Source organism: Emydura macquarii, unplaced genomic scaffold (assembly GCF_026122565.2).
Source record: "Emydura macquarii macquarii isolate MOO-44397 ecotype Brisbane River unplaced genomic scaffold, CSIRO-AGI_Emac_v2 contig_1363, whole genome shotgun sequence".
Classification (NCBI taxonomy): Eukaryota; Metazoa; Chordata; order Testudines; family Chelidae; genus Emydura; species Emydura macquarii.
This window is the reverse complement of record NW_027131500.1, coordinates 6,672,663-6,687,764: the sequence shown is the minus strand read 5'-3', so window position 1 is coordinate 6,687,764 and position 15,102 is coordinate 6,672,663. Positions and strand designations below refer to the sequence as shown.

Here is a 15,102-nt window from a genome sequence, read left to right as displayed (position 1 = left end):
ACATTTTTAAGAATGTAAATAACTGTAAATTTCTATGACCTATGTTACACAGGAGGTCAGACTAGATGATCGTAATATTCCTGTCTGGCCTTGGCATCTATGAAAGCTGTGTATCAGCTTAAATGGGTATAGATATAATGTATCTTCCTGGTTAGTCAAAAAAATTTAAAAAAACAAAACAAAACACAAAAACCCCACAACCAAAAAAGCCAAAATCAAATTTAGTGTGAAGAAATATTTAGTTGCAAATCACCATTTTAAAAAAATGATTTCAGAAAAACTTTTAGTGATTTGTAAGTACAAAGGCAAAATGATAAAATAGATGATTTTATAGCAAGGTGTCCTGCTTGCTGAAATAAATCATGATTAAAAATAATAATTTACATTTTGATTTATCAGTTCCTCCTCTCCCTATTCATATCATTACCTTACACTAATGTTAACATATGTAACAGAATCATTTCCAAGGGCATTTTCAGCTGTCATAGTTTCTAAGCTTATCTTAAATGCTCCTAATTTTCCACTGAAAAATCACCTTCAAAATGTACATGAATTAATGTGACACTGAAAAAACGTTTCTACTGCAACAGAGCTAAAGATCTACACATCCTTTGAAAGGCATGCATAAGGAGGATAATCACTGATGCAAGAAACTATTTTAATTGCCTTAATTTGGATGTTAAGAACTTCTAAGCCTGTGAAGGGAAAGGTTTTTCTCCATCAAATTAGGTTTATTTACTTTGAACGCTTCAGACCCGTACACTTATGTATGAAGGAAATGAAAGCCATGAGCTGCTTTGATATAGATATATTACTAAAAATTAATAATCTTATTTCAAACAAAGAAAAGATTGTAAAAATCAATGCACAGTAGATCAAGATACAAAGTCACAAAGTACAACGGTCAAATTTATTAAACTCATCACACGTCACAATGTGCAAAAAGATTGACCACGTCATTACTGATCTTGCACCACTGCAATCCATAAGTAGGAATATTGTTAAAGAATTTGAAATATTAAAAACAACTCAATCTAGTAAGTAATCAAGCCTACGAGGTTAAGCTGTAAAAGCAACTATCATAGCAAGTCACTGAAGGAAGCCTTCTAACAATGGGGAAACAACTGTAATGTATATTTTAGATACTGCTTTGTTTAGTGACATTTTAGCTTGTCAAACTTCTACAGCCACCAGCTTTCCAATATCATATTTTGTTTTGGCATTTACTAGAAGAAAATAATGCTCTGATTTAACAAACACTAAAATCAGTCAGGCATTTCTCTCCCAATGGATATGGTCAAAGAATTGTAGAGATAAAGTTGATCTTGTACTTTTTCAAGTTGAGGTGTCTCCAAGACACTTATTCAGGGTGAGTCCTTTTGTCTACGTTCTTAGAGCTGCCACACTTACACATCCACAGTAAAAGAGCATCTGTCAGCTTGTTTCACCTGGATTTCTTTGAAATGAACACCAGTTTTGCCTCTGATTTCTGGGAGCCCTAGGTCTAAGAAAAGATGCAACTTAATAATGCAACAATGTACTTTTGCTGCTGATTTATTAAATACAACTATTTAACTATAAAAACCATGTCCTCTTGAATACACTGAAATTTATCTCAAACACCAGCCTTGTTTACACACAAAATTTGTACCCATTTAACTATACTGGTATGTAGTTAAACCAGTTCCGGTTGTACAATTCCCTTAGCATAAATGCAGCTAAAGTGGTATAAAGTTGCTTATACCAGCATAGTTTCTTTCCACTGGTGTCAGCACCTTTATACTGCATCCACTGTAGGAGATTGACAAATTTAACTATCCTGATTGAAAAATCACACCCCTAACCAAAACAGTTAAATCTCTACAAAAACTGTAGAAACCAGAGCAGGCCATAGAATACCTTGAACAATCATAGGAGATTTGTTACTGGATTCTTCTATAACAGAATAATAATAATATAATTCTTCTTTCTTGGGAGGGAGCTGATTGTTTGGAAGAATGGACTGAGCCACAACAACACTCTCTGTGTTTAGAATCTTCCATTGTTTTAAAATCCCTTTTCTTTTATGTCATGTTTGTTCCTACAGTTCAGATTAAATACTATGGTTCAAGAAGGCTGTCTAGTCACTCTATGCACCACTGGTTACAAGTTCCCAAAGGGAAGAACTACAGGTATCTAACCCAGACAAACTTGCTGGGGTAAGCACAGTTCATAACAGGGTACTGTAGCCCAAGATCTGATCTAAGAGTGGGAGAATTGCACAATTCTATCCATAAGGCCCAACACCTGAGGGGGTGAATTCAAACAATGAAGGGGTCAGAGGTGGTGCTAGTCTTGTAACCATAACAATTACTACCCCCCTTTTTTTTCTTTTCACAAACGGGGACCCCAAGGATAGAGAGACTTGCCAAAGGTCATACAGGAAGTGTGTGGCACAACAAGAAATGCACCCTGGTCTCCCAAGACCTAGAATAGAGTTCTAACCACTGGACCATCCTTCCAACTAATATTCACCCTTGCACAACTCTGATCAGTTCCAACACAGTCCACTGTGGCCATGAAACACTCAAGGTGTCTTGAAAGCTTTTCCATCTAACTCAGGAGCCCCCCAACTACGGCCCGTGGGCCACATCCGACCCACCAACACATTCTGACCAACCCGCTCCCCCCTCCTGGCCCCACCCGATCCCCCCTACCCCTCTCCTACATGGGTCTAGCAGCACCCTGGCCGGAGCTGTGCCACTCTCGGCTCGGCCCTGCCCTGCCCCTTCCACATGACATGGGCCCAGCCACTCCGGCCCACCATAAGAGCAAGACTGAGTGGTGTGGCCCTCGCAGCTGAAAGTTTGGGGACCCCTCATCTAACTAGTTAAAATTCCTTAGGTAACTTTTCATATCCCCTACTTTTTTCTCAGTGAGGAAAAGCTTCAGCTAATATTCTCAAAGGTTCACTGTCTGCCTTCAAGATATCACTACAAAGAGTATCATGCACTCCAGATCAGATCCTACAGTTTTTACTCAGGCAAGATTCTCATTGACTTCATTGGGAGTTCTATTTCAGTAAGGACTGCAAGATTTATCCATCGAGGAGCAAGTAAAGAACATCTGTTACCACTACACAGTTGAGAAGGAATTACCTTCAGAGTATGCTACTAAGTATGGTGGAAGTCCTAAATCGTAACCCAACACACTGGTGTGGAAGAAAAGCAATTTTGACTCCTGAAATATAAGCAACATCTGTAGCTGCTACCTCTGAGTCACAGAAGAACTTTATGTGGAAACACAGTATTTATTTTCTAATAAGGTCCAATAGTTTACTTTAAAAGCCATTTATAGACTGTTTTAAAAGACCACTTATCCATATAATCAAAGTTTTGTAAACAAAGTAAAACAAAACAAATCAATAATCCAATGAAAGCGATAGAAATGAAACCTTACTTGACATGGAAGAAAGTTTCTCTCTCTGGATGTTAAATGCACTCCCAGAGGGACCTACAGCAGTTGGATGACGAACAGCACGTTCTGCCAATCTTGGTTTAATGTTAAACCGCTCTTCAAAACACAATTACAATTCATTCATTACATAGCCGTCATACAATTAATTGTCCAGTTATTCAAAGTGAATTTTTTTTCTTATTTAAAAAACATATTCCTCCCTATAAAAAGTAAGAAACCAAGATCATCACCGAGTCTAGCAAAAGAAAAAATGCTCTGGCAAAAAATAATGTAATTTTAGTCTCCAAAAGCTAAACATAAGGGATACACAAAATACATTTATAAGGTGGCAGTGCACCTTGTTGTGTATGTTTTGTTTGTCTGATTTTTTGTGATATGACATGTATTAGCAATAACACTGCAGGAAGATTAAGGGTATGTTTACACAAACTGCTAGTGGCACAACTGCAGCTGCTCCACTCTAGGACTTCATTGTAGATGTTACTTATGCTGATGGGAATGGTTCTCCCACTGGGACAGGTAATTCACCTCCCCAAGAAGCAGTAGGTAGGTCAATGAAAATGTTTTCTTTCATCCAGTGCTGTCTACACCCAGGGTTCGATTGGCACAGCTATATCTCTTGGGGGTGAACATTTTTCACACCCCGAAAAGATGCAGCTATGCAGATGTAAATTCCGTGTATCACCAGCCCTTAATCTGAGATGGGTTTTATCCTTAAATAAGCATGAGAAGCTGTTTTTCAATAGATTACAATGTGCCTCTTTGAACAGCCAGGTGTATTAGTGCTGAGTTTGGCCAGTAAATAAAGCATTTTGAAGAATAAAAGCAGTAAGTATTATTCTCATGTTTTCATTTACTACTTGACACAAAGAACATCCACTATCATAGAAATCTGAGCCTTTTGACCTGCAAGTCTAAACTTAGACAAATTTTGACCATGTGTCATTTCTACTGACAATCTGGACTGAAGCTCCCATTTGTGCCATATCGATGAGTCCTGTAATACTTTCAAAATTTAGCAGTGTACTCCTAGAAAATGTTATTTAAAGCAGCTGATTTATCGCTTAAGGCGCTGAATCTGTAAACACATGTGCTTAGCTTTACTGCCATACATAGTTCTATTGATTTCAGAATACTGAGACTGTTAAAGCAGTGACTCTGGAAAGGATTTAGAGGTCCTAGGGGACAGACAACTCAACATAAGCCCCCAGTCAGATGCTATGGCAAAAGGGAGTAATGTGCTATGGCAAAAGGGAGCAGGGAGTAGGAATAAGGAAGTGATTCTACCTCTGTATATGGCTTTGGTTAGCTACTGGTTTGGTTTGGTTGGCTACTGATTTTGACATGCTGTTGTCCGCATTTTAAAAAAAGATGTTGAAAAACTTAAAAGGGTGCAGAAAAAAGGCACAAAAATGATTTAAGGGATGAAAAAAGTTGCTTTACAACATGATATAAAGAGCTCAATCAGTTTTGCTTATCAAAAAGAAAATTAAGTGGTGACTTGTTACACCTTTACGCAACAAAAAAACCAGGTACTAAAGGGGAAATAAATGTAGTGGAGAATGGCATAACAAGAACCAGGAAGCTGAAGCCAACCACATTCAAATTATAAATATGGCACAATTTTTTTTAACGTTAAGGATTATTCCAATGGTTAACCACTAAGAAGGGAAGTGGTGCATTCTCCATCTCTTAATGTCTTCAAATTATGACTGGATGTTTCTGGAAGATATGCTTTAATCAGACAAGTTACAGAACTTTATACAAAAGTAATGGAGTAATTTAATGGCCTGTGATATACAAGAGGTCAGACTAGAAGATGATTTAATGCTCTCTCTTGGCCTTAAACTCTATGAATCTATGGTAGTAAAGTTAAGCACATGTGTTAGTACTTGCAGGATCAGGGCCTAAAAGAGAGTAATTTAATTTAAAAGACCAGCTGGTTTTAGCAAATTCACTCAAGATCACAAAGTGAAAAAGATTTATACAGAATAGTTAAGCAAGCTCAAACTAAAACTAGTTGATTTAGAAGTATGTATTTCACTTTCCACCCTTGAAGGCTTTCTGAGAACACTTGAAATATGGGTCAACTCACCCCATTTCCCAGGCTCACTGTCCAATTAAGTTAAATTGACCTGATAAATGAAAACTTAGGTCCAATACTTCCCTGTTTGTGTGTTTTTACTAACAGGATCAGAGGAGTACCAAGATCTCTCTGGTGCAGAGACAACACTCTTTAGAGTTAAGTCATCTAAAGAACTAATGGCACCAGCAGCTTTTAATACAAAGGAATGGCAAAATGTGGATGAATCACTTGTAAGTAATATGGCAATGGTGGAAACTTAATATGTTATTTCAGCTACATTCCATCATTGTAATATTAATATATCATCTAAATATCACTATTCACTTTGAATGAAACTGGCTGCAAATGGTTCCTCAAATGATGTAATCACAAAGTGGTATGATGCTTTCTTTAAAATTTCCTAAGCACAAAATCATGATCTAATCCTCTTCATATTACTCACACCCATAATTCCACTAACTTCAGTGGGGTCACAAATCATGATTAAAGCAAGCATGGCTTGGCCCAAACATTGGAAAACAGTTCAAATATTTGCTTTTCAATCATCAGACTAACGAATTAGGACAGTGAACTTGGGAAACAATCACTTGCACCACATTCATCAATACTTTATACTTGCTTTGAAAAACCACTCACTTGGGTTCTCTTCCCTCTCTATCAGTCGCTGTTGCATATGCATATTGATGATAGCATTAACCTTTTGTCTATTTTTGTTAATATTGGGCTCTATCATTATTTCAGTTAGTTTAATGTTATTCTTGATAGCCTTTGAAGCTGTTGACCTGGCAACCATTGGTAAATGCTCCTGATAATAGTGGTCTGTAAAGTCAACTTCATCCTGAATATTTTTAATTCTGCAGGGGGGGGAAAAAAAAGGCAAATGTTATTGAATCAGTTACATTATTACTAATAAATACTGAACACTTATTATGCTTAACACCTTTCAAGTCACTGGTCACATATTACTAATGAACTCTCACAATTCCATTGTGTGGAAGGTATTATCTAAGTCAATGGTTCTCAAATGGTGGGGTTCCGTGGGCTGAGCGGAAGGGTTCCGTGAAGAAACTGTACCGCGCCGCCAAATGTGAGAAAAATCCGGCGCTGCCGATCAGTGGCTTGCGCGCCGCCGAATCAAGCAAACACCGTGCCGCCGAAAAGAGGAAGATTTCTTTGACTTTTCGGCAGATGGTATGGCATGGTCGTGCAAGGGTTCCGAGGGCATGGCATGGGCGCGCAAGGGTTCCGAGGGTGGAAAGAAATTGAGAAACACTGATCTAAGTTATTTGCCCAAACCCCAGAGTCAGTATCCAAGCCAGGAAGAGAACACAGGAGCTCCTGGCACTCAGTCAACTAGACCAAAATTCTCAAACATTTTTCAAAGTATGGACCATTTTTAAGAGTCTTCTGTGACCCATCTCCACTCAGTATTCCTATTCATGATTGTATAACATATTCAAATCCAGAGAACAGCAGCTTTCTCTGGCTTTCTGTATATCTTGGGAGTCAACCCTGCAGACATGTACTGATGCAAGTTACTTCACCCATAAGTAATCATGTGATTAAAGCTGCTCATATGTATAGGACTCTTCACATCTGCCTAAAGACTGCACAGCAATCAGCTCTTCAGGCATACCCACTATGGTGGAGATTGCAAGGGAGGGTAATGTAAGGCTACTTATATCAGCCCAATGCTGCTCCTGTGATGGGGAAATTCTCTTGCAATTTACTTATGGCTTCTTTATGCCATTAGTGTGATTCATGGGGTCAAAGTGGAGCGCAGAATTAGTCCATATGAACCCATAAAGCGCCATTATTAGAAACTCACTGAGTTGTCTAGTAATTCTGTTGGTGGACGATAACCCTTAAACCCACAAATCTCTGAGTTCCACTTCAGAAAAGGGGCAACCATATAAAGACCCCTGAAAACCACACTGCTGCCTGGCCCCAGAAACCACACAGACGGTGGCTTCCCTGACTGGCTGCCCCTGAAACCTTCATCAGGGGAGCACTAAACTGCAGAGAAGCAAGTAGTATAAGTTGCTGCACACTTTGTCTACAGTAACACAAGCAAGGTTCCACAGTGTTCAGAGAGTTTAAGAATTTAGCGGAACTAGGCCATGCCAAGCTACATCCACAGAGCTGGAGTTCTGCTGGGTTGGGGGAAATGAAGCATGTTCTGTAGAAGTGGTACTCTCTATTACACATCCCCCAGTTTAGCTCTGTGAGCATAAACTCTGTTATGCTCATAGAAGTAGAGGACAGCATATGGACCTGTGGTTTTATGCTTATAAACCAAACCTGTTTTATTAATGGGTTTGCTATTTATACTATTTTAATTTTATTTAGTGAATTTCAGGGCTGCTAAGAAGCATGCTGATAGCCACTTTAAACAGATCCTAGGTAATACTATGTGTCTTGCAAGCTTTCACACACAACATTAAATACCTCACTGTCAGTGTAGCACCTTTCCCCTGGTGCATACTCCAGGAGGTGAGAGCAGCCTTGCCTCCTGCTGCTCAGGTTTACCTCGAGTGGGTCCTGCAAGAGGGCACTCTCTACCCACCCCTCAGTCCTAGCCTTCCGGATCTTTTCATCAGGCCCCAGCCCCACGAGCCTCCCCAGCTGCCCCCTCCCCACACACGGAGCCAGCTGCAAGACTTGCAGACCATCTGTTTCCGCACCACGCTGAGAGACTATCTGTGCACACTTGTGCGCCACACCCTCCACTTCTTCGCCCTCGTATCCCACCCAGACACCAAGTGGTGGGACCTTATACCAGTTGTGGAGGGTGAGGAACCCCGGTGAGCTAGTCTCTATTCCACCCTGACCCGAAGGGGGCTCCTTCACAGAACCGTGAGCACGGGCGTGTACTTGGCGCGGTTCACCACTCACCATGACATCTGCCCCTTCTGCGGCATGGAGACCCTAGCGCACGTCTACCTTGAGTGTGCCAGGCTGCAGCCCCTGTTCCAGCTCCTCCATAACCTCTTGCTGAGGTTCTGGCTGCTCTTCTCCCCACACCTGTTCCTTTACGCATACCCCATCCGTGGCCACACAAAGGTGCGGGACCTCCTCATTAACCTCCTCCTAGCACTGGCCAAAGTGGCCATCTACAAGACCAGGGAAAGGAGGTAGGCTGAGGGGGTGCTCTGCGGCTGTGTAGCCTATTTCCATTTCTCTATCTGCTCACGCATCCGGGCAGAGTTCCTCTGGGCAGCGTCCGACAGCTCCTTAGACACCTTCAAGGAGCAGCGGGCACTGTCTGAGGTTCTCTGCTCGGTTTCCCCTACCAGTTCCCTCTGTTTGACCCTTTGACCCCACACCTATTCCTGGTTTTTTCATTAGTCATCCCCCCTATTCAGTTGAGTCCTGGGCCCAGTCACTCCTCCCCTTAGGCTGGGGGAGGGGCCGTTAGCAGTGGGCGGGTGCAACCTAAATAGGAATGCAGCACCTTTGCTTTTCCAATGACTGAACCAGAGCAGAATTGTGGAGTTTTTTGTGATGTGGGCAAAGATTCACTAGTGATTTAATGTTATTTCACTTGTGAACCAGGTATTAGATCCTGGCCATATTGCAGTCAATGGCAAAACTCCAGTTGACTTCACATAAGGGCTTCAGAAATCTGAGGATTTTGAGTAATATTTAGATACTACTAATTAATATACTATTGAAGTGAATAATCTACAATAAACCTAACTGATACATACACTTCTGTTAAAAACAGCACTCACCGACTGTTTGTCAGCATTGAGTAGATGTCTTGTACCAACATTTCTGCTGCTCCTGGTTTACAGTGAATTGTCCCATCGATTAGTTCTTGGACAGGCTTCAATTTTCTTTTTGAAAAAAACTATCACAAAAAATAAAAACAGAGTTCTTAGCAGTTCTTAGCAGTTTAGGCATATGCCCATCTTTCTATGCTCTTTACTTGATGTGTGATCACCCCCTTTGTTTCCTCTCCGCCCCTTTGCAATCCAAACCCACCAAACCCTCACCCCTTAAACAAAATGAAAAGCAATTAAAGAAGTTATGCAATATTAGGGGTGAGAACTGAAATTTAAACTGAGCCAAAATTCAAACTTTTTGCTCCCAAAACAACTTGAACCCATACCTCCTCTCCCCCTCCAAACGGCCCAGGAGTGCTAAGAGCTGCATTTGTTAGCAATCCAAGAACCATAAGGCCAAGATTTTCAAGTGACGAGTAGTAACCTTGGGTGCCTCAAGCCTGGCATGGCCAGGTGCCTGGAACAAGTCACTGAGGGTAGCCAGGTGAGTGACATGACCGATCATTAGTTCCTCCCTCGCCAGCCCGTCGGACCGCGGCTCTCTGCGGCGCTGGAGGGCGGCGGCCGGTCCGCAAGGATCCGCCCGTGCGGAGGGCGCAGAGCGGGCACGGCCAGGGCTCAATCGGCCTCATCCCGCGGCCAATCGCGCCCAGTGGCCGCTATCGCTGCCCCAGTTTTCCGAGCCCGACGCATCCCCCGGGCCGCGGCGACGCACTGAAGAAATATCCCGGCTCTTGGCCGGGAACCCCGCGGGCACTTTGCAAGGGGGCGCCGCCCCCAGTCCGCTCAGAGCCGCTGCCTCTCACCTGGTTGAGCTGGGACCAGTTGCTGAGTTTGGCGGCCAACGAGGCGCCGTTCTCGTAGCTGTGGCTGTGGATGTCGTCGGGGAAATACCACGAGAAGATCTCGGCGATGAGGTAGCCGTTAGAGAAGTCCCTGGAGAACAACGACAGTAACGGTAAGGCGGAGGGCGGTGCGCGCGCGGCGCCGCGCCCGGCTGGGGGCCGCCCCGCCCCCCCTCTCACCGTCGGAAGTTCCTGGGGAAGAAGCTCAGGTCCAGGCTCTGCAGCCACCTGAGTACAGCGCGAGGCAGCCCCGTGCGCCTGGGGGGGTGCGAGTACGACATGGGGGCGCGAGGGGCCGGGACTGCCCGCAAGTCGCTCGCGCCGGAATAGGGCCCTCTTTTTCCCCCGATCGTTCGCGTGTCCTTTAGCGGCTGTGACTAGTTACCAAGCAACCGCCGCAAACCCTGGAAGTAGGCGGGGACTTATTCGATGCCGCGCCCCTCCTCAACGCAGTGCTCTGGATGGCCACAGTGCGCACGCGCGCCAGGAAACCCATGAGCGCGGTTGCATGAATGCGCACGCGCTGTGGCAGTAGCGAACTTGCCTGTACCGCCGGCGATAGCGCCTACGTGAAATCCGCAACGGCCGCCGTGGTGCCGCGTTACTCCGAGGCTAGTGCGCTACTGGCTGCGCTGGGCAGCGGCTCCCTTCCCAGGGGGCGCCATCGTACCACACACACGACGGCTCCGGAATCGGATTCGTGTCCCAGCCGTGACCCCACCCCCGTACACACCGATAGTGCCTACCCCCGGCCCCTTTACAGGCCAGCGTCACACACAGCAGTGACCCAGCTCCGCGGGTTGTTTTATTTATTTAACCAGCATCTAGAAACAGCAGGATTTATCCATCAGAGACATGGTCTTATCTGTTTGTGTGGAGTATCAATTTGAGACACGTAAAGGAGTCATATGAGATAGATAAACGGAGATGACTGCCTTACAGATTTGTTGCATGAATACAATGCTTGAGAAAGGTACTGTACTATACAGCCCTAGAGACTGTAATCTTCTCTTTATCTACAGGCCAGATACAGCATGAGCAGCAAACAGTTACCACAGCCCATTCACTCATTGGTCTATCCACTGAGACTGCCAACAAGAGTACTAACTGAGTATATTTTGTAATGTGAATATCCAATAGGAACATTATTGAGATCACCATGCTCAGTTCACATAGAGCATTGAATATATATCCGGTGATAAGAAAATGTTTGTTTCTTTTGTGACCTAGGCTGGATTTGAACTCATTAACAACAGGTCAAAGGCTCTCCAACGTATTAGCCAAAGCCATTATTACTGAAAATATCTGTTTCAGGTTTTGAGGTGAAAGGAAGAAATGAAATCTTGGTAAGGGGAGTAAAATTCCAAAGGCACACAGGTGGTAGGCCCATAAACTTAACAGAAGTGATTCTTTATTATCTAATATTAAATATTTAATAGTTTGGACAATAAAAATGTATTTCAGCTAAGTTTATAGGCCTGCCACCTGTGTGTCTTTGGAATTTTTCTTCACTTATTAGATTTTCATGTATTCCTTTCATCACAGACTCTCAAAAAGATATTTTAATAACAATTCATTTCAAAATGAAGTGCAGGGAATGTGTGCAATTGTTAACAGGATATACTTTCTGGGAAGCAAATGGAAGAGTTGGTAGAATTTATATCAGAACCCCTTATCATATTGCAGAAAGGCGACTGTCATTTTTAACACAGCTATGCAATTGGAAAGGTATTGTAGGACTCAAAACTACTCCTGGATGCACAGGTAGTATTTGTGGCCAACAAAACATTCTCCAGTTGTGCTTGTTGAGTGAAGTACCCTCTTTTCTAACCTTTGTGGACCTTGCCAGAATTATCTCTGCTTCGTCAACCTCAACATTAGATTGTTGGAATGCACTCTACATGGAACTCCACATTGAGATCACTCAGAAACTGAAGTTAGTGAAGAACACTGCAGCTTGTTTCTTATATAGAATGGGAGCATGTTAGCAACAGAAACAGAGAAAAGCCATGTGAAACATTTACATAATTATTTTTAGGAATGACATACAATTCTTTAAAGATTTCCCCTATACAAAGGTTGCTCTTTCAGTCATGCATTTTGTGAAACATTTTTTGCACCATCTGTTCCTTTTCTGTGATGGAGAATAAGGACAGTAATATTTTCAAATCAAAGAAGTCAAAAGAAAGGAGGGACCATCTTTACAACAAAAATGTGTCTTTATCCTTGGAACAAAATCCTAAAGTCCTTCCTTCTTTTCTGATTGGTCCTTCCTCAGGCAAATCAATCAGTGGAAGTTTTGCCTGAGTAAAGGCTAGTGCAAAATTGAGGGCTGATTTCTTCCTGTTCCAGAGACCTAGGGAGGGGCAGCTGGTAGGAAACTTGTTGTAGCCCCCTGATCTGAGTCATCGAGCCGCAACATAAGTTAGTTAGAGCAGTTTCTTTTCCTATACTAGTGACATTTCTGCCAGCTTTAAACAAGCTAAGAGTTCACCCTACATTGTGGGAATTCTTATCTGACTGGTTCAGAATACAGCCACTTTGCACTGCTTGAGCGGTGCTAAGCAGCACAGTGAACAGAAAAAACAGCCCTGACAAAGGACTTCAGGATTTGATCATAGAGTATATTTGTACCCATGCAAAACTACAGTGCAATATAAGTAGGCTTGGAAAGAAATAAACATCAAAATTATCAATTAAAATGAAAATAAAATCTAATTCTGCCAAGCCTAAATATAAAGGTTTTAAAAGAATAATAAGGGCAAAGCAGACCAGCTGACACTTGTTATAAATAACTGTGCAACAATGGTTCTAACTGACATTTAGGAAAGATTCCATAGTTTACTGTGGCTTCCTTCCACAACCTTTGCTATGTAAAGAGAATCTATTTTGCAAGTTCTGAATATTTTTACTACAATGTTTGGATTGTTTCCGAATTATCTCACTAGCTTCATATGTAGTTAGTTCTGCTGAAGACACAATTCTGCTGGAGACAAGATTAACATAATAAGTGATTTTGTAGACTGCCTAATACAATGGGGACCCAATCCTTTTCGGGCCCCTGGGCACTACTGAAATATAAACAATAATTAATTAGAATAGTCTGTGCATTCTTAAACTCCAAGGTAGTTCCAACAAGAATCTGTACTTCTGCAGTTTAAAACATAGGTACAGTACCCCACCCAAAAAGGGAGCAAATAGTTTGCTGTAATTTCATGTGCTACATTTAATGGGGGACAAGTGACATCTCTGCTCACTCATCACAATCCTTTGTTTCATATCATGACTATATTCTACCAACAAGAGAATCAGCATATGAAGCTACTGGATCAAATTCTGATCTCATTTACCCCAGTGTAAATCTTGAATAACTCTACCAAAGTCAATGCTATTACTCTGGATTTACACCAGTGTAAATGAGATCAGAATCCAGACCACATTTTTGTCATATATCCAAATCCTTCAGATTTAAAATCTTCCTTTTAAATCATTCTTGCCCCTTACAGCCAGGCTATTAAAAAAACCAAACAAGAAAACTAAATAGAAAACTGTAAAAATACAAGGTGCAGTTTACTTTTGGGGTCTGATCCTGAGTCCCTGGAAAATGTCTCCCTTTCTGAGACTTTACTGTTGGTTAGTTATGTAAATTGTAAATTTTAATTACAACAAAATGTCTCCCTTTCTGAGACTTTACTGTTGGTTAGTTATGTAAATTTTAATTACAACCTTGGATCCTCGTTCTCTTTTTATTTTAGAGCTTTTCTTTTTTATCTACGTACTAAATTAAGCTTAATTGTTCAGTCAGTTGTTTCACCTGAGATATACCTACCTATGTAATCATTCTTTATATTACAGTTTGTAGAGTTTAATAGTTCCTCTGTCACTGATCATTTGTTTACTTTTCTTAGCGTCAGTTTGTTGATAGTGCTTAGTAAGGATCTGATCCAGCAAACACTTACACATGCACACTTATAGTCACATTGAGTTCAACAGACCGGCTCACATACAGAGCAGTACTGAGATCAAATTGTGCTCACGGGCTGCCTTTCTAGTCCTATTTGGGTGAATTCAGTGTAATCCCAGAGTTCATAGAATGATTCAACAGGGACAACCATAGTGCACAGCTCTACTCACAACTCAGAAAGCTTGAGTGGGTCCCAGGGGGAAGAAATTGAGGCAGAACGAAGAGCTGGCCATCTTGTGATTTCAAAGAGATAGCAGGTAGGAGCCTATGACCTGGAAAGGGTGGTTGAAAGGGGGAACAGGCAGGCTTGTAACCCAGCTACTGGGAGGTAGATGTATACAGCAGTGCTGCCAACTGGTTTTCAAACAGGAGTGAAGGCAAAGAGCTGAGGAGAAAGTGTTTGCTAGATCATTTTCAGGAGTAGACAAGCTGTGGTGGGGAATTACTGCAGAGGAGCTGTTAGGGAGCAGGGAAGAACCCACATTTATTATTTGGTTTTATTTGGGAGAAGTGATTTGTGTGGAAGGTGTGGGGGTTCAGAAATGTTCTTGTGGAAATGTAATTTCCAGTCCTAGCCTACAATACATTTTGGACACTATTCAGCATTGGCTATGAACATATACTAACATTTTGCTTATGCTGAGAACGTTAATGTGTTTAATGTGTTTAATGTCTTTAATGTGTTTGGTTTGTGGTCTTGCTTTAAATATTGTAATTCGTTCTAGCCAATACCATATGGCATGTACACTTGAATGTAACGTTGCCTAAATTATTAAATCATTAAAAACAAATAGAAAAATCATGAAACTTCAGGTAAATCACAAAAATTTTATACAGGCATTATAATGTCTCAATAGTGAAAAAAATGCAGTCAAATCTTTTCATGTATATTCAGTGAGTGGAAATGAGAAATTAGATCTTTCTCTATTTTGGTTCCTAAATGTCTTTCTGAAGCATTCAAAA

At 41.8% G+C, this 15,102-nt stretch overlaps 1 protein-coding gene across 1 annotated transcript; it reads right to left on the bottom strand.

Annotated features, from left to right (window-relative positions):
* Positions 1 to 468: 468 nt before the first annotated feature.
* Positions 469 to 10,671, bottom strand: SPATA4 (spermatogenesis associated 4). Its single transcript, XM_067551705.1, is given in 7 exon segments — positions 469 to 1,504; positions 3,439 to 3,552; positions 6,179 to 6,396; positions 9,277 to 9,395; positions 10,137 to 10,266; positions 10,561 to 10,619; positions 10,621 to 10,671. Coding segments are annotated over 7 exon segments (789 nt in total). The 3' UTR covers positions 469 to 1,406.
* Positions 10,672 to 15,102: the final 4,431 nt, after the last annotated feature.